A 25,544-nucleotide genomic window follows, 5' to 3' on the forward strand; every position below is an offset into this window, starting at 1 on the left:
TAGTTTGCCATTCACACATACATTCATACAGTGAGCAGCTATGAGCAGCAATTCTTTTGTTCTATGGGGCAATTCAGGGTTCAGCATCTTGCCCAGGGACACTTTGGTATGCAGATGGGAAGACTGGGGACTGAACTTCTGACCTTCTGGTTGGAGGATGACCGCTCTACCCCTCAGCCACAGCCACCCAAGAAACTTGAAAATCACTTTTGTGCCTTTGGACTATAAGATTGTTTTTTATGTTTTGTGCCATTTCTTCCACCATAGAGGACATAAGGCCCCAAAATATTCCCTAATTTGTAGAAATTGTCCCAAAAGTGAACAGAGGCCATTGGCCAACCTCAGGATTGAAGCCCAGCTGGGCCAAAGCCCTTCATTGGACACAGCTGATGGTTTCTCCTTGTTTTAACTAGAGCTTTGTGAATTCCCTCAGTGGAAACTCTCATTATATAGATGGTTCACTACCTGGTCGATTGGTGACACCAACCCATCACAGGGATTGTCCCTGTGGACAGAGGGTTCGGCTCAAAAGAGCTTCAGAGAACCTCTACCTGTGCTGTATATTCTCTTGTGAAATTAATAGGTGCCAAAATATTATTATTTATATAGGTGATGGTGTCCTCAACAGTTCATGTTGTTTAATTCCTCTGTGTTGTGTCTGTCCTAATGTAAAGTCATTACGGCTACACTTACCACAGGCAGAAATCACCTCTCTGCAGAGTTCTGGCTACCATTCATTTATTTATTTATTTTTGGCAACTTTGGTACTCAAGGGGATGCAACCACTGAGGATCTGTGATTGACTGCTGCGGCTGAGGGGTCATTACCTCTGCAGTCGTTAATTATTTAGGAACACAGAGGTCGGGTAGCCGTTTTATGTCCGCATCATACTTCACCAAATCGCAGAGACAATGGGAATCATTTGTCTGTATGCTCAGGGAGAGATGTTATGCCTGGATACAGAAGGTCACCTTATTGTCTCTACATTAGGGGTTTCACGTCCACTGCTCTGTGCATTCCTAATGAAGGTGGCCTGACTCCGGCCTGGGGCTGTGTGCTCCAGTTTCCCCCATAGAATTGGTTTAGATGTGACATTATGGCAGAAAATGTCAACCAAACTCAACCAGAGGCTACAAATATGCAGACAATTGACACGCCATGGGCCATAGCTCCATTAATAGGTTAAACTCAAGGATCCAGTCACTGTGACAGATCTGCAGTGATTATACACTCAAATGTTCATCCAGTCCAATTTTTAAAATAAGAGGATCCAAGCCTAAACCTCACAAAATCGTCAGGGTTGTAGCTGACATGGAGAGTGAATAGTGTTGACATTTACCCCAGGTTAGGCACAGCATTAAAAAAAAGGGGAGATTGCTTTCTTGTGTGGATGCGTCTGTTCCTTATGTCTTTTTGACTCAAACCTTCCTTTTTTTGGTGCTTGAAGAATTGTTTATTGCATTTTGGCTTCAAATTAAAAGCGTATTAATCATTTATGGCAACTTTACAGCATTTGAAAATAAATAAACTGCAACTGGGATTAAATCTAATAATTACAGAAATCTTTGTTTGTCGAAAACTGTTCATTTTATTGACTTCACACTTTACATGTATATTCTAGAGGATCCAAGGAAGTGCATTGTGAAATTTGATGCAATTTATGTTCAATAAATTAGCGACCTGCGCTTTGTAGCCGCAACTGCTGTGTATCAATGCAATTTATGTTGTTGATCATGACCACAGCTTGTTCACAACAATGGCCACGACAAGTGATTCTCCAGTTCGGGGTTGTGAGTGGAGCATCGCCAAACTTTGAATAAACAGATGAACTGCTCTTTATGCAGCAGTTGTGCAGCTTCAGGGTTCCTCAGACTCCTGCAGGGTCCCGCAGCTGGTCTTTACTGTGGTCTTTACTGCAGTTCAATTACTGCCTGTCACGTTCACAGTTTCAGGAGGAAAGCTGCAACCAGCATCACCACAGGCCAAAAAACAGCCCATTCCAAACTTAAATTAAATTTAGAGCGGGCACTGCACTAGTTTCTATTGAGGTCACATTAGCAGCAATCAGTATGAACAGCAAATCCAAAAAAAGTTTCAGTTCAGCACAAGATGAAAGGTTAATATCATTATCTTGTCCAAAATAAAATACATTTTAAAATCAGAGGAAGTTGCCTCAAAATGTGTCAGCTACAAATCCACTGTTGCCCCTTGATTTATGCGTTTTATGTATATACACACAAGTGTTACGCTGTATACGCTGAATTGAACGAAATGATTTACAAGGGCTGATGCATATTGCTTGATCTCATCTGTGGGACGCTGATAAAACGCAGCACTTTAAAATTAACATGATTGTGAGAGGCTAAAAGGTCCCGAGCGAGGATCGGTGCTGCATACACAGGAAATTGCGAACAGCGGCTAATTAAGCCCCAGCTCCCACTCTGCAAGATTAGATTCAATATAGCCAGTATATTTATGTGTCAGCCATTGATCGCAGAAGAATGTAATTGTATAATGCATTAACACTTGTGGAACTGGTGGAACATCAATTATAAAGTGATCTTTAGAGATGTTTGGAACATGAATGGAGGAAAGCAGCAATAATTCTATTTTCTTTTCTTTTTGTGAAGATTAAGACATGGCAGGTGTTCTGAAAGGTGAGGCGGGAGCTGAGCGGGATATTTTAGAGCAGTGTCCTTGATCTTTGCTTTCCTATCATCACAAAGGGATAGGTGGAATGGAAGAGGAGTCACACACACACACACACACACAATTCCTTTATCATTTAAAATTTGCAAATAAACTATACTAATTTATTAAAGTCACCATCTTCTCTGAAGATGGTTTAATTTAATTTAATTAAAACAAGCTATTAAATTACTTTAAGGCTCATTTCCGAAGACCTCAAGTCTTTTTTTCAAGGGACAATTTTGCCTGCTCATTTGACAAATTCTTCTGGTCCTCTGTTTCTAATGTGAAAAGACTCTCTGTACCTCAATGAGATTCATCTTTGAGATTTGAAATGTGTTTACAAGGCTCCAGCTATAAGAGCATAGCCTCGAGTTGATCAGAGAGAGAAAAGGCAAACGTATAAAGGAGTGTTGAATGCACTGAGAGGAGATTGCATGGATCGCAAAATTGGACCATTAGAAAGGGACTGATAGCAGATTTAAATAGCTTCCTCCCATGTGCAACTCCTGTTCAGATTCAAGGACACTGTGTGCATTCACAGGGAACTGTGCATTCACATGTGCTCAGTACAATTGCATCGCACTTTGACAAATCTGCCACACATCGAAGTTCTTCCTGCGAATGCTGCATTGTGCTTTGTCGAAATAAAAAAAAACATGACACAAAAGGTCTCAGTCAAGGCCTCTGTAATGTTTCCACTGACATCTGAAACTCAGAAAAGCTTCTGGAGGCTAAAGGAAAGAGTTTTTGAAAATAATGTTTTACCATAAAGAAATCTGTTAAATGCGATAACAACATAATACACAAGCAAACATACAGCATGTTCACACTTTAGTGCTTGATTCAGTCAGGGACATGTAGCAGCACATATTCAGTGTCTGTTTACGTGAGCGCATGAAAAGAAATATAAAGATTAAAACTTGTTAGGAAAGAATGCACCATTGTCTCCTAACTCCACAATACTCCAATGAAAAAAAAATACTGTTGTTTATGTATTAATCATCTTTTTCTTCCATGAGTTTCGTCACATTTCAAAATAAGCTAAAATGTCCATTCATTTATCCTTAGAATGCTCAAATGCTAAAATCACATAGTGCCACTAAAATTGTCTGTCCAAAGAGTCTGTTCTGAGCTGCGTCAGGAATCATTTTCATGATATACTTTGTTTTTATCCCTCACTGCTCCACGCTGGCGTCTAAAGGCTTCACGCTTAAATAAAAACTTGAACGGCAGGCATGTGCTCGTCATGAGGTTGAAATTGGCAGCATCAACATCATCGAGCTGAAAATGTCACGGTAATGATAATGAACTGTAGCATCGCTGAGACATTAAAGCTCCATCCTCACAGCGTATAGGAGCAAGTCAGCTGAGAAAAAAAATGTCTCTTAATATGTCATTAAGAGACATTAACAACATGACATGGGCCGCAGATGGAGCCAAATTACATCCCAATTAGATGTCAGTCGATGGGCCAATAAGTGAGTTTATGGGAATGAGTATGGAGGCGCCAGCAAGTTGTCAGGCATTTTAAGAAGCCATAAAAAGGTGAAAAGAGAAAACTATATGCATGATCAGGTGCGAAACATCTGGAGATACTTAACATGTTGCATGTCTCTGTAATGGACATTCAGACATTTCATCAGGCCAGACACGGTGAATGCAACGACCCTTTAATGTGCCGGGCATGAGTTTGACGTCATTCCCCGTCTTTTTCTTTTTTCAACTGCATCGGGCAAAACACGGCGATGGAGGATGAACTGACGGACCACCTACTTAATCTGTGCAGAGAGGAGGAGTATTTACTTAAGTCAGGCTTGAGGGCTAGCTCGTAGGAGGGCGGCAGATGGCTGAGGTTCTGGAAGGATCTGGAGAGAGACACGTCGTAGGGCTCTGTGGCTGAGGTCAGGATGTTGTTCATCCGCTGGGGTCTTTCTACAGACGACAGAGGAGGAAGCGGTGCAGTGCAGTCAGTAGACAGTCAGGCAGAAAGGCGGGGCAGAGTGGCAGCTTGAAGGTGACCTGAACTTTCACACCAGCTGATGAGGAACTGGAGGTCAGTTTTTATGAATCTGACTGAGAAGGCCTGGCTGCATTTCTGTAACAAAACCTCTGTAACAATGTTACAGGGGTTTTGTTTGGACCAAAATGAATATTAGTGTGCTTGGATATAAAAACTATGACAACCTGTAGGGAGCTATTTTAAATTGTCTGCATTTACTCCTAGAGGTCTGTTTAGAACAAATATGAAAAATAACTATTGCCCCCACCCCCATTAGTTTGTATCCAATAATATGGATATTTTATTTTTTATGATCATTAATTCTTCCAGACAAGCAAATCATTTCACTATGACCGTTTTTTCTCACTTTGCATAACTTGCACCAACCTTCATCGTTTGTCTTTATTTGCAACTGTATTGCTTCTTGAAGCCAAAATATTGTTTGTCACATGTTGAAACAACAGCCATCTTGTTTGTTCCCAACAGTTGGTGTATACACACTGGTCTCTCTGCGACCTGTCGCTACATTCTGGACATTTCTTTGTGCACATCCATGTGTGTGTTCACAAAGGTTAAACATGGACTGATGACTAAATCTAAAAATCCAAACGACTACGTGCTGTACTTTGCTGAACTGATGAATTCCTCAAATCATTTTGTCTGATTGAAACTGTAGCAACACTACAGGGAAGGTCTTTATGGGTTTATTTTGAGATGTCACTAATATGTGTGGCACCATTGAGGCTCCCTGCACTGCGTGGTGCTCCCATGGCTTCAGTATTTGGGACGCCCAGTCATGGGTCGTGAGGCACAGCAGGTGGGGAGGGCTGGGATACGGGCAGGGACTCTGGGTTTAAAAATAGGTCTGGGCGACTACCGCAGCAAGGAGGGCAGGGACACACAACACCAAGGAACATAAGGTGCAGAGGGGAAACGTCTAATGTCTGAAGAAGTGTGGGGTGGAGGGGGGGGTTGAGGAGAAGATAAAGCCGGTAAGAAGAGCGAAGGAGGTAAAAAAAAAATGAATGTGCAAAGAAAAGATTTTGAGATCAGAGTAAAGGTCATGGATTATAATGCAGAGGCGTGAAGTTTTTAGACTGCAAAAAATACACAAGGAGAAAGGAGAATAAAAAATGACCTCCAGTGTGCAGGTAAAGAATTTGGATCTCTACATGATATGTGCGGTAGAAAAGATGAGGAAGAAAATACACATAAACACCATGTGCATGTGTATCACTTACCGTATCTCATTTGTCTGTGGGCTAACGAATCCAAGTGAGAAAAAAAGGATCAATCACAATCAATTTGCACAGTATGTTTCAAACAAGCCTCTCATAGTGGAGGTCGGCCTTATTCAAAGCCAATGTTGCAAACAGAATGCTGTCAAGGGTTGATGCAAAGTCCAAACCAGCAACTCTTCAATTATACATCCCAGCTACGATCCTCGTCAGAGGCTAAATAGACTTCAAAAGCAAAAGCCTGAAGAGTTTTATTTGCCACTGAAAGCACTTTGTGAAACCCATTTTCACAGAGCAAAGACGCAGCGTTCCATTAATGGTGGGAAACTTCGTACAATGACTCAGTGAGGGTCTCTCAGCTTTAACCTGAGAGACACTGACACCAAACATCTGCTGCTGCAGATTTTAAAGAGCACAGAGGGGATTTTTTTTAACAAATAATGCCCGATTCCCTCTTTAATTACACTCTGTTTCATCTCATTGCCGTGTAGTTGCAGCACCATTCAGTTATTCCACAGTGAACGCTGCTCCCCTTTCACGGAAAATCACATTCAGAGAAATACATTGGACGCCGTAGCAGTAATTTGGTTTTCAATAACTTCAGCAAACTGCTCAGATGATCCTTTGATTACCTTGCACTTTTTGCTTTTCATTTTCTCTCCAGACTCCTTTATCGTTCTCTCAGATTTTAATTTCCCTGAGAGAGATATACCTTTGTCCTTGAAAATGGAAATAGTCTGCTGCAAGATCTGTTTGGCTTTCTTTCATTTAGAGACAGATAACAATGCATATCATTTTAAAAAGTCAAGTCAGGTCGATCGCCACCATCAGGTCTTTCCTAAACGGGCACAGAACTTGAAGAGATGGAAAGATTTGTCTGGCTACTTTGCTTCCAAGCTTGAAAAATGCATTGTGAAGTTTTGCTGCACATGTAATGTCACATCCTAAGTTTAGGACAATGCAACCTGACGGTGATTCTTACCTAGTTTAGGTGTGAGCGCTGTCAGATCCAGGTGGCTGTGCTGATAGTCGTGGTGGTGGTTTCCTATTGTGAGAAGAACAGAGAGTTACCACTAGATTTCAACACAGTGTGTCAACACACAGGAAGAACATCATATGGTAAGTTCCTCTCCTTAAAGGGTCACTTCAATCAAACCTTTTTAAAAAGATAGATTTTCCCTTTTGACCTTTTTGTTATCAAGTGGTCAGTTTAAATTGTATTTGAGATATTTCTCCACAAACCCCAAAACAATCAGTTTTGAGTTTAAGATAGCATAGCATAACGCAATCTACTTTTCAGGTGCAGAAGGTTTCATCCGATTACTTTTCCTGCAAAAACTGGAAGTTCATAGTCAAGCGGCAATTCCCAGATTGAGCATCAAGTGCAGTAGTTTGCCTGAAAGTTGCAACTGAATACCCAACACAAATGACTCAGACCACGGCTGCAGAAATGGCTGCATGCGAGTCAGACTTTAGAGAAGACATATTCTGTTCATATTCAGTTTGATCATTTTAATTTGTGTTATTACTTAAAAATATTTACTTGCTCTAATGTTCAGGAAACACATCGCTTTCCTCATATTGTCCATTGCTGCAGCTCCTCTTTTCAGCCTGTGTCTGAAACTCCTGTCTCCTTTTTAGCTCCTGTCTCTAAAGGCCCCCTTCCAGATGAAGCCCAGTTTGCTCTGATTGGTCAGCTGGCCCACTGTGTTATGAGTGGTCAACTGCTTCTAGCACATAGGAAATATCGGCTAACCTGGGTTTGCTAGCGGGTGTGTCAAACTAGCCGCTGGGTGGGCCCTATGCAAATATATGGAATCTTGTGAGACACAAAAATCTGTATAACTCCCAATTGTGTTATATAAATACTCTTTGCCTTGCCTTGCCTTAAAAATAGTAAAAAACTCTGTGAGGTCAGCACAATAAGCTCTGCAGCAAAATGTCTCTATCATTGATCAGGTGGCGTTTCCATCAACAGCAGTCAGTGTTGGCTGCATCGCCAGATATGAAGCTTTGATTTGTTCTGTGTGTCTCCAGTGAACAGTAAACTGTCACTGCTCAGTTCAGGCTCCGTGAGAGCTTCTTCAATCTGACGGAATCTAGTGAAACTCTGCTTTGCCAAAATGATTGATTACAGCCTCTTTATGAAGAAAAGATCAGGGAACATGGCTCCACCTCATGGTGATCCATCTTCGCTGTAAGTGACTCATTTGATGTTGCACTAACATCGTTGTGTGTTGTTTGAACGGTCAAAGAACAAACCAGATTCCATCACTGAGCAGCAACAGGAGTTCAAATAATTTCAGAGAGGGAAAATATTGCATTTATACAATTAGATCTGCTTTTTCTGAACAGCAGAGCCCAGAAAGCTTGGATATATGATGGTTGCACCTTATTTGCATTTAAATATGTTCATCTATCATCCTGTTAGAGCGCTAAAGACAATAAAAACCAAGCTCTCATAGCTTCAAACAATGTGTATGAGCTATTTAGCTTTGGACTGACAACAAGGGGGGTTGTGCTCTGCTTTTGATAAAGATCAGTGATTGTATTTCAATGATGTTGCTTCCTCAGTGGATGGATCTGACATCTCTGCCTTTTGCTACATTACTCTGCTATGAAGTTGAAATAAAAGTGGTTTGGCACTTAATAAATAACCTTTCACTATCAGTGAATTTTAATGCATTTCATACATTAAAATATAGCAGATGGTTCAAAAGTTCATCGCCAAGCAAGGACAGTTTTTCTTTTGCTGCCCATTCTGGCCTTACATGTTTGCGATGCAATTTTATGATACATTTCAATGTTATTGCTCTTGTGCGGCATCTCAGGAAGGAAAAAAAAAAAGTAATAATATGTAATTTGTTTACGAGGAGTGTGCATTTCAAAGAAAAGTCTGGTCCCGGCACACAATGATGCAGCCAGGCACGATTCAGCCCCGGGACAGTGAGCAATCACACAGCACAAAGCCGTCAGAGGAAAACATTCACAACACAAATACACTTATTTCTGAGGCTGGAGTGTTTACTCGAGTGGAAACGAAATGCTGCAGCGAGAAGCCTGAAAATGTGACGTTCCCTCGTTGAGCAAACTGCAGCAATCTGACAACAACTTAAGGACGCGCACAACACGGCCTCGAGGAGTGTTTGGTCAGAAAGCAATCTGACGCACATTCACTGCTCTGTCTTCTCATACACATCAAGGAAGGAACACTACACCAATGAACAGAGACTGGATCAACATGCAAAGCTGAAATCGCAGATCTTTTGTTTGACATATTTTACTATTACTACCAAAACAACAAGAGCAGGAAGAGAAGTGCTGTTGCAATATAACGCCATCTTTGCAAAAACCATTGATAGATGGTGTTCTTTTGATTTCTGGCACTCGTCTTTTGTTTTTGCTATTTCACCTGCTCAAAAATCTGCTAAGTGCAGAACATGTAACATTATATGCTCAACACATAAATGTATGAGGACACCTGAACATGCGCTTTTGCATTATACCGTTCACTTTGATTATTCTGCTGCTATAACAGCCTCCATTCCCGTGATCTTAGTATTTCAAGATGTTGGAAATTGGTTGCAAGGATTTGTTCCTAATCAGCCACAAGAGCATTAGTGATGTTCAACCAATGACTAAACATAAAGATGGATGAAGCATCTCCACCTCCCCCCACTGCACAATGATGAAATATCATGGATGCTGCCATTTTGTCCTGGTGACATCATTTGGAGCCTTTGGAGTCTTTGCAGTTGTGATTGTGGGGTGGAGCTGTTGTTTTGAGCTCCTGCCAATACACACACATCTGACCAATAATGAGACAGGCTCAGCTGTCAATCATGCCTCTTCCAAATGTTTTTATATCATCAAATAACTAATCCTTACCAAACTGATGAGAAAAATGAACACTTCAATATTAAATCAGTGTTAAAAGAACTACTACTATTATTTTGATTTTTTAAGTTTGTGCCATGTCCCATCTGCTAACATGGGGGAGGCATGGTTTACACCACCAGATGTTGTCGAGCTTTACAAACAGTCATGAGGTCCAAATAAGAGCAAAAGTCACAGTTTGTGACACAGTTAATCACAAAGGTTTTTGGATGGGGTTGGGATCAAGGAAGTGGGAAAACCACTTCTTTACTTGGCACGATGATGGAACAAAGGATGGAGGCTGTTATTACGAGGGATGGAAGACAGAAAACTAGAATACAGTGTCATAACAAAGGTGTTCAAGGGTTTTCACCAACATCTGGACACATGGTGTCTTCACATAACATTACAAACTTTCAAAACATTGTTCTAATAACTAACAGCAAAAAATACTTAAGCTCAAATGAAAGAATAAATGAAACAAAATAAATATACAAAAGGTTTACATTAAAGTTCTGATTAAAATGTTAATTACTGAGTCGTTGCAGTATACTGCAGTATATTTTTTATCTGACATTTTACTTTTAGTGTCTGTTTCTCGTAAATCCGACTTAGTGTGCAAGTAAATATTGAAACCATTGACCAAAGCATCACGATCAGTCAATCACTGAATGTAAATACACATGGATGTGTCTCCACTTCTTTCCACTGTTGTGAAATGAAACCAAAATATTCTGGATACGAACACTGCCATCTTGCACGAAGTCTGAGTGACATTGATGAGCGACAGAGCCGTGGCAACTTGTCAGAAACATGAACACTTGGAAGGACATCAATGTGATAAGAGCTACTTAAATGACATAAACCATCTTTGAGAAAAACTATTTAATGGATTTTGGCACCTTGACGTTTTAGTTTGGTCCATGTCCCATCTGCTAACATGGATGAGGTGGAGTTTATGACTTGATGACTTGGCTTCAACTTTTGGTGTCATGTCATCCATCTTTATTTACAGTCTATGGTAAAAACTTGATTGTAGAAGTGGACACAGGTTTGTACATCACAGGGGCTGACATGAGAGGGCATTAGGGGATTTCCTCCTCTTCGTCTATAAATCAGTTTCATCTTTCACACACTGAAGCGATGACATCCTGAATCCCTCTGACACGGAGCTCACACCATGTGAAGTATGTGGAGGAGAACATACCTGCTAAGTGTTAATACATAATGCAGCAGCTCTCGCTGACAGCAAAGCGTGTCTTGCCGACTGGTGACTCTGTCACAAATAAATCAAATGCTTCCAGGTTCCAGTGGGTGGACAGAGGGGATCCCACTGTGACCCAGATCCATTTAAAATGCCTCGCTCCAGGGAAGCTGATGCACGGACGCCGGCTATGGAGAGAGCCCGTGCTATGTCATTAGCCTGGCAGAGTGTGAAGTACCTGGTGGGAGGGATCACCCTCTTTTGTCCTTGTGCATATGAAAGTGTGATGAGAGTGACACAGAAAGAGGGAGCATGCAGCCATTTTGCTTCAACACCTTCGAGTTTAATCTGTAATGGATCTGTAACAAGCAGGAAACCTGAGTGGAGAAATGTACAACTGGAATGTTTGTAGAATAAGAGACATTTCCAAAGGGATTATCAGAAGAAATCCCATCGATATCCATCCAAATATCCTGAGCAGCTGGCAACAGCTGCAATTCATCGTCATACATACTGTAGAAGTGTGGCTTCACCCAAATCCTTTTTCAATCAGTATCAAATAGGCCTATTTGAACAAATAGTCTCTAAAATGGTTTGTGCTCCAGGGACTAAAAGATCATTATGTGCTCAGGGAATTAAAGTTGCTTTGAAGAATTTATTTTTGAACTCCCATGGTTCTCCAGTACAGTGAGGATAACACACATTAGACATTAGGTTATGTAGATCTGAAGATGTAACTCCCATAGTCCCATATGTTTCAATTGCAGCAATTATAATAGGTTGATATAAAGAAATCCATGAGGATGTCAGCTCCTTGTACATCAAACCTCATGTTCTGATTCCTGAACTTTTATATCAGTCTTTCTTTCATATATGTTCACCTCTTTTTTTTTTTAACTTTGAATAACTTTCAAGAACAAAAAGTCTATCTAACTTCAGCTCCTGCTCAGCAACAGCAATAAGGGTGTAATGAGCTGGGGACTTCCATCACTGAAAACCTCAGTAGATCAAACCGTCTCATTTCGGTTTGGCCCTCACTGTCTACGCAGCCCACGAAGGAGACGGTCATCGTGGGCCACGTAGACTGTTTCCTCCAAAGTATGCAGCTCCTGAATTGAGACACAGCTTCAGGATACATTGTGGAAATGTGTGGTGATACAATATAATACAACTTTATTAATCCGAACACATGATTGATTGGTTGATTTAGGGCAAGAAAAAGAAGACAAAAAAGATACAGACACACAACCACAAAAATAGTAACACAACAAAATACAATAAAAGAGCTGTTAAGCTCGTGTTGAGCTAAAAGTGGGATTTCTTTAGAATAATTAATACATATGAATACATTATGTTGTCACATGACAACACAATGATACAGAAATATCGGTCCGATGTCTGATGAGGTGTCTCGGGAACTTCGGTATTTTCTGTGGGGAAGAGGAGCTCTCTTTACCGCAGACTTTATGCTTTTTAACTTTGCAGAACTGTTACATTATTTCTCCTCAAGTGTGATGTACCGGATTTTGAACTCTGAAAATGCATCATTTGTCTCCTTTATTATCGGCTGGTTTATCTTTGATGACTTGTGTTTTGTCTCAGAGTTCTCTCCTGTCCTCTCTTCAATGAAACACAGCCGAGCCTTTTCAGTCTTCCTACCCTGGAATTAAAAAATAAAACTGCACATCCCCTGTAGCATTTTCCACTTTGTGCACTCAAGTCAATTATAGTGTTTGTCTCTGCACATGAATAAATCTTAATTCTGTTAACAAGTGAACCACATCCTGTAAATCAGTTCATTTCCCATTTCAAAAGCAGCAGCTGTGAAACAAACAGTCTATCCTGCTTATTTCATTGCTGTTGGAAAAAAAGTTTCATCAGCACAGTGTCAGGTGTGTACAGCAGAGAGCACTCATCCACTCTTTCAGCCGTACCCATGCGGTGTCATGAGTCTGACCGACAGCGTCTCGGGGAGCGCAGCTTCTCGGAGTCTGTGAATTACTAACAAGGATAAGCACAGATTTATCTGATGTCTTCCTCGACATGTCAGAAGTAACATCACACAAAGCTGCCGTTATCCTTGCTGTGGAATAAAGGACTCCATGAATCAAGAGGATGAAAACCGATGCAGGGGCTGGGTCTTCAGAGTAAACTGCTGCTGCAACACAATGTTTTACAACAGCCTTGGATGGTTGATACGACTTTTTTGCTTCTGCTGTAAAGATCCTGAATTAGCCAATATGTAGGAACATAAACTAAATACTGCACATAAATGTATAAGGACACTGCTCCCATGTGTAATACTTAACATGTCATTCATAGGGATTAATGGTAAACATGGCATTTATATAGCACTTTTCTGGTTTTAATGACCACTCAAAGCAAAGAGTTTACATAAGGGGGCAATTTAGGATTCAGAGTCTTGCCCAAGGACACATGTGGATTGGACGTGCCAGGAATCAAACTCCGACCCTCCAATTAATAGATAACCCGCTCTACCTCCTGAGCCCGATTTTCTCATATTACAGCCTCAGCATTGGTGAGATCCAGGACTGTTGTAGGATCCGTGTGAAAGGATGAAATACGTCCTGAAACCTGCACCGATTTAAAAACATTACACAAAGTGACACAAACAGTACCGCTCCATTAAGAAGAATCATAATGCTACATGTACTGTGCCATTGTGTTTGTCCCCGTATTATCCCAACAATATTGCCATGCAAAAAACCGGTTTGATGAATAATAGTTTTCTTAGTGAGAATGTGACAGCACAGAACTCCGACCTCAGCCTCAGACAGAAGGATGGACTGGGAAAATAAGACAAAACCACAGCTTAGCACACATTTTGACTGAAAACTGCACTGCATGAAAAACATCTGCAAGAGACTACATTAACGTGGATGTGGTGAGTTAAGTACCTGTGCAGTAAAACAATGCACTCCTTTGTATTTTGTAGGCTGCCAAAACCCATAAGAGCGATTTACAATATTAGGTTGAAAGATAATATTTATCTTATTTATTATCACAATGACAACAGTTTCATTCTCACTCTCTAAAACTCACAAGTAAACAGAATCAGGCAGCCAGTGATCGTGGATCAGGTTAAATGTGAGTACAGAGACCGAGCAGCATAGTTTCTGACCTTGTCACTTCTCATGAGTGAACACCAACCTCATGACAGCTCACCTCCCCAGGGGAAGGTATAGACTCAGAGGTGGATGCTGGGATGGAGGTGGCACGAAAAAAAAAATAAAGTGACAGGTGATGTTTGCAGAGAGGAGCGGGGCAGCAGACTCGCGTTGACTTCCTGAACTCGCAGATTTCACCTCATTAATGCAACAAGAAATATCTGCATGCACGTATATCCAGATGTCGTGCCGACAGTTTCAATGTCAACTTTTTGTTTTGACAGAGCTTTGCATTGATGCACCTGCTTCATCGAGAACAATATCGTTCTTATGCCTGGGCCACACTGGGTGCATGTGCATGAAGGCTGCGTCTCACGGGAGTGTGCTACGTGAGGTTTCTGGTATGACTATTGTATGTCCTTGAATAAAAGTAACCTATGTATCAGATGCCGGGACTACACCGTATGAAGCAGTGCATCTTCTGGTCCGACAAATACTTTACAATAAAAGCCTTGTTAATACAAATTAATGGATTCATTCAATAGAAATGCTGCAGTTTATTTTGCTGTGAACTGCAGAGATGTAGAGAAAGGAGACAAGACCCAGACTCTCTCTAAGATCAACGAGGCTCACACAGACTGTGGCCACTCTAACCAAAGCAAGATGTTCCACGTTCCAAGATGCACCACCAACGCATCCAATGAGGATCACATTCAAGGCGGCTTTCATGTCGAGTGGACCAGTGAGAAAAACCGTTGATGTCAGCCTCCAACTCACAAACATTGTCACTTTCTGACAGTGATATCTAAAAAACTACACATGCCAACAAACAGTTTGACAAATGGCTGCAAATGCACCACCACTGATACTTTTTACAAAAACATAAAACCCAATATTTACATTAATACAAACAATTCGGCTGTCAGAGTTTGCCTCTGCTTCATGATGTACTACGAATACCTTTATCTGTGACTGCAAGCTTAGCACTAGAACTAACCCCTTTGGGATGGATGGATGGGTTGGACTAATCCTTGAGAGGAAATATATTAGTTTTTTATAAAACACAAAACAAAACAGAAGACAAAGCAAAAAAAACTGTGCATTTAATATTTCTTTGACTCCCTAAAACAAAGCACATAAAATATTATCAACCATATTTATCCTTCTAAAGAAATTAATGACTACATTGATAATGTTGACTTCGGGAAAACGAAGTTGAAACTGCAGAACATAATATTTCTTAGGAGTCTGTATTTAGTCCGGTAAATACCTTCATGTCCAGCTATCTTTAAGCACAATATAATATTTGGGATTATGTTGCAAAACCAGGTAGGGGTTCGGAACCTGTTTAATACCCCTTGTCCATGAAATAATATCTAATAACAAGCTGGTGAAGACTTATCAATAACAAGAAATAATGATTAAGAAAGTGTAAACACATGAGCTATATCAGCTGACACTGACAGCAGATCCCTGCAGCCACGTTCCACAATGTGGTGGAAAGCCAAGAGCAGCAGCCATGGAGGCTGTTACAGCAGCAGCTTCATGCTCCGTGGTTCTGAAATTACACGAGTGCCCAAATACTTACAGACATATAGCGAGCTAATTAAAGAAAACTTTTCTTTTATTGTTGAACTTTTTTGGCAACCAAAGAGTGTCAGTGTCTCCCTGTTTGCACTTAGATAACATCTATAGAAAAGAGGTCTGTACTGGAAGTAGTTTAATGATGAAACTTTGATGGTTCAAAGCTTAAGCAGCCTTTATCACTCACTGCTCAAAAAAAACAAAACAATATGTGGTGGAAGTAACACACAGCATTTTAAGACCATCTTTGGTGTGAAGGGAAGAAGACTATTCCAAAAGTAAATTATCCAGTGAGTTATTTTCCATAATTGTGCTCCATGTTTTCCTGTAATTACGTTGGTAGTTTGGCACAAAGCAACTGTTGATAAGCAGGCTGATGAAATGATTAAAGGAAGGAGAGGAGGCAGGCTTTGTGAAGATGGCACAAACTGGAAAATTACAACCGAAATCGTTTAATGACTTTGCAATTATGAAGCGAGCTTGGCTGCTACCTAGCATTTAATGACGAGCGCGTGCAGAATGCTAAATCTGTTTAGTGTTCAAATCCTTTCGTTTCAGTTTTGAGGAAGCGTCTCCGGGTGAGACTCGGCTAATTTGGGTTCACACTTTGATCAGACACAACTATGGGCTCGTGTAGAATTCATAGCGGACTGGAAATTCAGCTCTTTGTTAAGCTTCTGTCCTGCAGAGACACCTCAGAGACGGAGGAATGAAGTGGCTATGTACAGACCAGGTCATCCCTGCATTGTGTATTCGTAACTCTCTCTTCCCTTATTTTAGTCCCATCTATATTTCTGTGTGGTTCAGACACCGTTCCCTCTCTCCTCCCTCCAGAGACAAAACAGGGACGGGAGAACCGAGGTGACCGGCTCAGCATGACACATGACGACTTCCCATGAGGGGCCCCTGAAGCCGAGGATCTTTGTTTCTCCAGTATTGATTAGGGATTGTGTGTCACAGCTCCTGGGCGCGTCATGCACTACCGGCACACTTTTTCCAGTCAAGAGAAGGCACCGCCTGTTGTCTTCCCCGCTCCCTCAGGCTGACCTTGTGACTTCTTGACAGAAATAAGAAATATCAGACAAAGTCCAGAGCTCTCCGGAGCGTGCAGAGTGATGGATGATCATTGAGGGACAAGGAATGAAAACAAAGATGGGCTTTTGAAATACACTCTGTGTCAAGTCTCCCTCTCATCCAGGGCTATAGTTATCATTGAAGACGTCAAGGTCACGTCGTCAACCTGGAGGGAGTTTAGGACGTCCAATTAAAAACCTAGTGAACATTTCGGGTTATATGAGGTGATTCTAGTGTTTTCTTTTCACTGAGTAATGATATAATCATATAATATTGTATAGAATGAATCTTTTTACTCCTGGCTGTTCGGAGAAGAGATATTTCCCTACTATATACTGTGTTTTTGAATATAGAAAAACATGAAGTATACATAGTGGACAGAAATTCAATTAACACAAGCATTAGTAAGGGTATTAGTATTATTATGTCACTGCTTCAAACACAAAGCTTTTCATAAAAGATTGTTGTTTGGCCAAAAGTTTGTGATAACTACAAGAACAATGTTGTACTATTATCTGTGAAAGTAATATGATCAGTGTGTAAGTAAACAGTTGTACTTTAATAATGATCACATGGAGTTTACTGTCTGTGTGTCCATCTGGTGAATGTAAGGGCAACAATCACTTTTGGTCTCCACTAACTTTTTGTTAAAGTCAGTTTTGTTTGGGGCGGAGTAGGCCGTGAACAGTGGGTCTATTAAAGCTGAAAACAGGTTAGTAGAGCAGTGAAGGTGTGCACTAAAAACAGAAACGATACAGCTTATAAAACTAAAAAACTGCAAGACTCAGTGAAGCTGAAGAGGTGAGACGGGCTGCAGAACTTTATCTCCATGAGCAACACTTAACACAGTGAATGGATTTATTGTTTAAATAAAACAAACGACTGATTAGTTCAGTTCAGCTGTTTCATCTTCAGCAGTTCCATCTCCCTAGTCTATATCACAGACTTTAAATAAAGATGGACGGCGTGTCGCCACTTCCTCGCACTATCCTGAAAAGAAACCAGGGTATGTAGGATATGAAAGCTGCCATTTTGTGCTGATGTTATTTGGAGCCAGTCTGGGTAGTAGTGATTGCAGAGGGAAGCCACGGTGTCAAGGTCCCCCCATTACATGCGTTCAACCAAGTCAGTCTTAGCTGTCAATCATGATGTTACAGCTTGTTTATAAATCATCAAACAGTAAAGCCAAACTTATCAGAAACATGAATACTTGGACACACATCAGTGTGATAAGAACTAGCTAAAATGCCAACAATCTTTTAGAATAAATGATTACTTTTTTTTTTTTCCCCATTCAAGAAATGTAAATGTATGCTCAATATTAGATGCTCATGCAGAAACGGAGGGAGCCTTCTGTCGCTACTCTGTTCATTTCATCCCTACCTCCTCTGAAAGCTTAGAGATAAGGACGAAATAGATGGAATGGAGCAGTACCACTGAAAATCAAGGAGGGGGGGCAGTGTAGCCACTTGATCAAGACTTTGCGAGTCGTTAAATTACAGAAATCTCTACATGTTTCTTTGCACGATCACTAGTATACTACTTGTGCTGTTGTCCGAAACTCTGTGCTGATGTCTAATGGGTGTATTGCTTAACATCCATGCCAACATAAATGACTCATGGAAGTATGTGGGTGGTGACGGTTACATCATTCAAAATGGACGTATCTCTTTTCATACATAAACGCAGCATAAATTGCCACCAGGGGGCAATCAAAACATTTTGGTTTTATGTTTGGGGAGCCCATCTTCATATACAGTCTACGAGATGGTCAACAGTAAACGCTGTGGACTTTTTATTTGAATATATTAAGTAATTAAAGATATAATGTCTGGATAAGTGAAAAAGTGTAAATTACTGACAAAGACTTTATTTACAAAGAGAAAACTTCTAAATCCAAGATTTTGTTTCAGTAATGGTGACGTACTCACACCTATCATCATGAAGTGCTTCGAGCGACTGGTCCTGGCGCACCTGAAGGACTCCCTCCCTCCCACACTGGATCCACATCAGTTTGCTTACCGTAGCAACAGGAGCATAGACGATGCAGTCTCCACAGCACTGCACTCTGTGCTCTCACATCTGGACAATAACCACACCTATGCACGTTTGCTGTTCATTGACTTCAGCTCAGCATTCAACACGGTCATCCCCTCCAAGTTAATCACCAAACTTGGAGCCCTGGGCACCAACACCGCCCTCTGCAACTGGATCATGGACTTTCTGACCAACAGACCACAACACGTGAGGTCAGGCCACATCTGCTCCACCACTGTCACACTCAACACCGGTGTGCCACAAGGCTGTGTGCTGAGCCCCTTCCTGTACTCCCTCTTCACCCACGACTGCAGACCTGTGCATGGATCCAACTCCATCATCAAGTTTGCAGACGACACCACCGTGATTGGTCTCATCACTAACAACGACGAGACAGCCTACAGAGAGGAGGTACAGCACCTGACCACATGGTGCGCCGACAATAACCTGCTCCTTAACACCAGCAAGACCAAGGAGCTCATTGTGGACTTCAGGAAGGAGAGAAGAAGCACGCATGACTCCATTCACATGAACGGAATGGCCGTCGAACGCGTCTCCAGCTTCAAGTTCCTGGGGACCCACATCTCAGAGGACCTGTCCTGGACCACCAACACCTCCAGCCTGGTCAAGAAAGCTCACCAGCGCCTCTTCTTCTTGAGGACTCTGAAGAAGAACCATCTGTCTTCAGCCATCCTGGTGAACTTCTACCACTGCGTGATCGAGAGCATCCTAACAAACTGTGTCACAGTCTGGTACGGAAGCTGCTCTGCTGCGGAGCGCAAACACCTGCAGCGCGTAGTGAAAACTGCCCAGCGCATCACAGGAACTCCACTCCCTGCCATTGAGGACGTCCAGAAGAAGCGCTGTCTGCGTCGTGCCCGAAGCATTCTGAAGGACCCCTCCCACCCGGCACATGGACTATTTTCCCTCCTGCCCTCTGGCAGGCGTTTCAGAAGCCTCCGGACAAGGACCAGCAGACTGAGGAACAGCTTTTTCCCCAGAGCTGTGACCTTACTGAACTCTGACCCCCGCTGACACACCAATTCACAGTCACTCAGTCACTGACCAAAGACTTTTACACCATCACACTGCACTATTGGACTACTCTGCACATGCTCACTTTCACTTATACAATCTGTTTGCACAGTACTATGTACCGAACATTGCACTAGTCTAGTAACTTAGCCACTGCTATTATTTATTTTTGCACTATAAGTTGCTCATGTCATCTGTCTTTGTATCGCCTAATTTATCATCTGCCATCTCCTCTATTGTAAATTATGTTATGCTAGTTCCTGTTTATAGTCTTCTCCCACTTAACGAACAATCCATCTGTATAATATGTTCATAGTACCTCCCTCAATCATTATGTATATCTTGCTCACTTTAACCTGTATATATGGTCTCACCTGTACATAGCTTCTGATCTGTAAATATTGTCCATACACTGTAAAAACAACATGTAACATACTTTTTATATACCACAATATTTATGCCACATGCACTTTACTGCCTATTGCACTTCTGGTTGGATGCTAAACTGCATTTCGTTGCCCTGTACATGTACATGTGTAATGACAATAAAGTTGAATCGAATCGAATCGAATCGTATTAAAAGCTAACTGTCGATAGCAGAAGTATATTTTTTTCCCCTCTGCAGATGATTAGCTCCCTGTCCTTTCCTGCAGCAGCTGACCTGAGTCGGTACTCCAGGAGGAAAAACAAAAGGAACGGCATCAGTGTCTCGCCGTTTACCGAGTCCTCTGAGAAACTTCTATCAGGAAGCGTTTCAGTAAGTGGGTGTTATTTTACAGCCGCTTCCATCAGAGGAGCAATTCTTGGCTTGTTGCTGCGTGTCTTTGAGTGGCTTTGTCTCCTTCACACTTCTGCCACTTTCACAGTATTCGAGCAGCAAACGCCCCTTTTCTCCCCTCCCTGTTCTCAAGAGTGTGATGATTAGAACAGATAATTACATCTATTTACATATAAATGTGATTGATACTTGCTTATGCTCCTTCCTTAAGCCGCTGCAGGAGCCATCTGCTGCTGGTCTTGTTATGATCAATCCACAATATTTGGATCCTCCATCTGAAGTTACCTAATTAAATGATCATTCTCGACTAGTAAACAATTGTGGATGATGATGCTAATTAACGATGGCTGAACACTGAGGCGGTTCGCATTGAGAGACGCCACGGTTGCATTCGTCTAATGGTGTTTATTAAGAGACTTAATGATTAATGCGGCTTCATAAAGAGTCGGAGAAAGATCCGTTTTTTTTCCTACGGAAGCAGAGACAAAGCGACTGCAGCGCTGCAAACCCTCAGACAGATCTAATTGATGAGGTGCTGTCATCCCAGTATTGAACGCCCTCATAACAATCTCAAATGAACACTTGAGTGATAATGCCACAACTCGTTAACATTTCAGCGCGGTGGTACTTTTTAAAATGTCAAGATGAACCCAAATGGTTTTAAAACAGCAGGACCTTTATTTAAATAGATGCCACAAATCCCATTTTCATAACAACTAGCAGCAATTTCTTGATAGTGTGTTCATAAAGTGATCCTTCTCCCTGCTGAGCCGTGTGAAATCGACCCTGCCTGAGGCCCATGCACGAAGGTATTCAGAACATTTTCTCACCCTGTGCAGCCTTGTGTCAAACATGCCCTCTAGTCAGGCTGCGCTTCAACAGGTGCACAGTCAGACTCCTTATTAAAACTTTGGCTTCAAGCCCCATGAGCCTCAGGGTTCTTCTGCTCTGCCAACATGCCTCCAGCTTGACAATGAGCTGCAGGTGTAGTGTTTGCCAAAGGTGTGTGGCTGCAGGTTTGACCCCCGTATCAGAATGGTCCTGTAATATTCCTGGAATTGAGGGGACCGTTACTCATACTGCATGTTGGTGAGTATCCTGGCTCAGCATGGCCGATATAACTTTATATATTTACCTGTTATTGATCGAAAATCTGAGGACAAATGTGCATTACAGGATAATCAGCACATGGGGAATTTTGCTTTTGTTGACGGCGAAAATTATATCACTGAAAATTTCATTGTATAAACTTTCAAAAGCACAACAGTTTTTCAGTGGGTATCTAATCTTTCTATTAAGGATGTGACATGTGAGTATACAGAGTCTGTAGGTGAGGGACAAGGTTTTGAGGAAGAACCCTTCTGGTGTCCGTTTGACCAAAGGGAAACAGGTGAGCAAAGGAGGTGGAATACATTGACAGAAATGCATCGGCTATCAGCTTTTAAATGTATCTGCATGCACAGAGCTGTTACTAGAGATTAGCCACAAGTCATATGAACTAGTGGCTTCAACAGAAGTCTATCTTGGATGGTTACAATATCATGGCTGATAATCAAAATACCTAGATCAGAAAATAAGTGGGATTTGTATTACCAGAACCACACTGTTGAGCTCTATTTCCACTGTATAATGTCTCTCCACATGTTCGGTGTTTGTGCACCAGCAGCACTGTGCTGGTAAATGACCATACAGCCATAACGACAGGAAACCACGCTGCAGTACTTTTAGGAAGCGAGATAATTGACTTGTTTCTCAGGGAGGTCTTTTTGTACTCGCTATGTGTCCACAGTTGTTCTTAGTCAACCTGCTGCTCAAAGCACCCCCCCACGGTCCTGACTGCAGGAGTGACTGCTAATTATACAACAGCAGGGAAGCTCGCTGCAGAAAAATAACATACTTGTGTATAACTTGGAGAATGGTTTCTTTCTGTTGCCTTATTTTGTACATGGTCTCCTGCTCGAAATACGATATGCAGTGTTATTTCATGTAGTTCACGAGGAAGAGAACTGAGGTGAAACCTGATCATCACAAGAGAAGTGATTTATTTTAATGGGTACGAGATGAAAGCGAGGACTGAAAGAGAATGAATGTGTGTAAAAACAGAGGAGTGATTTTAAGGCTTTGCATCAGGGCTTTTGAAGAGGTTTCTGGTCGGTACAAAAGGAGAGGTCAGCAAGCATATGGGGGCACTCTGTTATACGTACAGGTGAAGAAATCCAACACTGCCAATCAAAGAGAATGAGAAACACAGTTGGGAGCGGAGGGTGGAGGCAAACCTCCGAGGGATGCGAGACATTTTCTGACCTAGGCAGCATCAAAGAGAGGGATGGTGAAGTGCAGAGACTGAAACATGCTCTCCTGTAAGAGTAGGGTCGACGCATCTACTGCACTGACATGAAGATATTTCATCTAAAGCACTGTCTTACTGACTGGATGTCTTACCTACTGGATGTCTTACCTACTGGATGAGGCTACGTTGACACTGTAAAGGATAATTCATGCATTTAACATTTAACATTAGCATATAGAGAAACTGACAAAGCCTTCTGTCCGCACTCTGTGTTAATCTCATACAAATGTTTCTGAGAGCTTACAGACGAAATGGAACCATACCACCAGCAATCGTAGGGGGCAGTGTAGGCAGTAGTTCAAGTGCCACGACCATCACACACAAGTAGGAAATGTCAACAATGGCTAAACCTTTTAACATTATCCCCCCCCCTCAACTATTGTCATGTTTGTTGCTGTCAGAAACTCAACTCTGTGCTGCGAGGTGGTTTCATATTCCAGCAGAATTAAAGCTCTTATACACTGAGTGACTATTGTCTCAGGTGGCATTTGGTCACAATAAGAGGAGGGGAGGGAGTATGGATTTCTCATACCTGTATACATTTATTCAGTACTCAATAGTTATGTTAAATCAGTTCTAATATTGTTAGAATAATGTCTTTATTGATGATTGGGTTCATGAGTCGCTCTCTCATTTTGCATTTGGAGCAGAGAAAGACGGAGGTCTGAGAAGAGGATGTAAACTGATGCAGTCCTTGTTCATGTTAAATTAGCAGTAAAAACAATCCAAAGAGAGCCGCATCTGTATACCAGTGTTTTCTTGGTGTGTGTCCTGAACTCGCTACATGTCTCTTTTTTTTTTTTACCACCGAGCCAAAATTCTAATAATGTACAATACAAACTTGGATCCATGTGTTTTACATCTATAGAAGACAACTATTGTTTGTGTTGTTGTTGATTTCTTTGAGATGACTCACATATGATGATTTTCCCCAAATAGGATAATTTTAATAATAATTTTTTTGTTCCATCAATTGAATCAAGAATTGACATTTTGCTCTTTGGTTATTCTGCAGCATAGTTGAGTAAATGGTTTATACAGATAAGGTTAATAAATCATGAATCAAAACTAGTATCCACAATATTTCCAGTGCTTTCAACTCAGTCCCAGTCTTCATTAGCAAGTGAAGCTGCTGAGACACAGGAGGAGGTTGATTGAGTGATCCAAAGCTGCAGATAAAACTAATATATGCAGAGTTTTCATCAAACTGCTATTTCAAGGATCTAGAATTATAAAACATTCTGATTAATACATTATATGGATTTGTTTGAAAATAATGGACAACAATCAATAATTTCTAATAATTTTTAAATTGTCATATAAAATGGCAGAAATATGAAGAAATATCTGCAACACATTTTTCCTATCATCAGTTCAAAAGCTACAAATAAATAATATACACTTATAACATCATATGTAAAATAAAATTGTGAGTATGTGTATTTATCCTCGATAAATTTAAAAATAGTGTTGCATTGCTCGGTAACTTGGGAAGCCCATGTGTTTAACCTTAACCTCAGATAGATGCATTACTTCACACTTCTTTGTGTACTTTGTTTACCAAAGAAATACAACACAAATTTAAATGGATCCTTTTAACCTTTTTATAGCTGCGGTGTCACTGTGCAATCGATCAAACACCAAATCTGTCGGAAGGCTTGTTTTCACAGAGCAGTGGTGGAATCAAAAGCATTTACGCCTCCTGCTGTAATGACATTTGTCACAGGGAGTCCTGCTACAAAAACAGCTACTCTCTATCTTTAATTTAAATAAATGCAGTTCAGAGTCAATGGTGGATTGAAACTGATCTCAAAACACTGTGCCACTGCTGCACAGGCTCAGACATCCTGCAGGAGTCATAGAGTCACAAAAAATCCTTTTTAATGAAAGATGCAGAAAGAAAATACTGAATCGAATCGGCTCCATGTGATTTGCATTCCTGTGTTGGTGGAGGATGTACTCTCATTTACAGTAAGAAATGAAGAGGATGACTCAGTTTGTGAGTCTGATTTGTTTGGAGCTGCACGTTCCAAGTGTCTCACATGGCAGAGTAAACGAAGTACCTGCTTCCGCTCATCTTCCATCTGAAGCCTCCCGCTGTCAGCAAGCCTCCGACACTCACATTTTGATCTTTGCTTTCATGTCTCTCACTCTCAATCGAACCAAACACATGAGGCCTATTAATTAGACCCAGGAAGAGGCTGCTTCATTTTTTATATTTATGTTTTTTTCCCCTTCTTTTTCTTTCACTTGAACCTAAAATACATTGTTCGGTCTGGAAGAGAGATTGCATTAACTGAGCGATGAATTCTCTGTGTTTACTGCAAATATGGGCGTCAGGCTAACACACTGTGACAATCACACAGACAGCACTTTATATACAAAAAAAAGAGAAAAAAGAAAATTGCACTTCGAGGACCTGATAGATGAAAGCTAAATACAAACTGAACCTAGCCTAAAGTGACAGATGAAAAGGCAGAAAGAATCGGGGTGCAGCGGACTTAAAAAACACACCTCTGCTACTATGGGGAAAGGTTGTGTGGGGCGGGC

The 25,544-nt window shown here is 41.2% G+C and overlaps 1 protein-coding gene across 2 annotated transcripts in view; it reads right to left on the reverse strand.

The window, feature by feature from the left end:
• The window catches only part of LOC109634155 (protein shisa-6), a 77,964-nt gene that overhangs the window by 7,154 nt on the left and 45,266 nt on the right, over positions 1–25,544 (reverse strand). The window contains exons 6-8 of one of the 2 annotated variants that reach the window (XM_020094451.2): positions 6,911–6,973; positions 5,932–5,952; positions 4,495–4,623 (exon numbers count right to left, since the gene is read on the reverse strand). In XM_020094451.2, coding sequence (XP_019950010.1) covers positions 4,495–4,623; positions 5,932–5,952; positions 6,911–6,973 — 213 coding nt within the window. The remainder of the gene's footprint in view (positions 1–4,494; positions 4,624–5,931; positions 5,953–6,910; positions 6,974–25,544) is intronic. The other variant, XM_020094452.2, reaches the window with a different exon arrangement.

This window comes from Paralichthys olivaceus, chromosome 5, assembly GCF_024713975.1.
Source record: "Paralichthys olivaceus isolate ysfri-2021 chromosome 5, ASM2471397v2, whole genome shotgun sequence".
NCBI lineage: Eukaryota > Metazoa > Chordata > Actinopteri > Pleuronectiformes > Paralichthyidae > Paralichthys > Paralichthys olivaceus.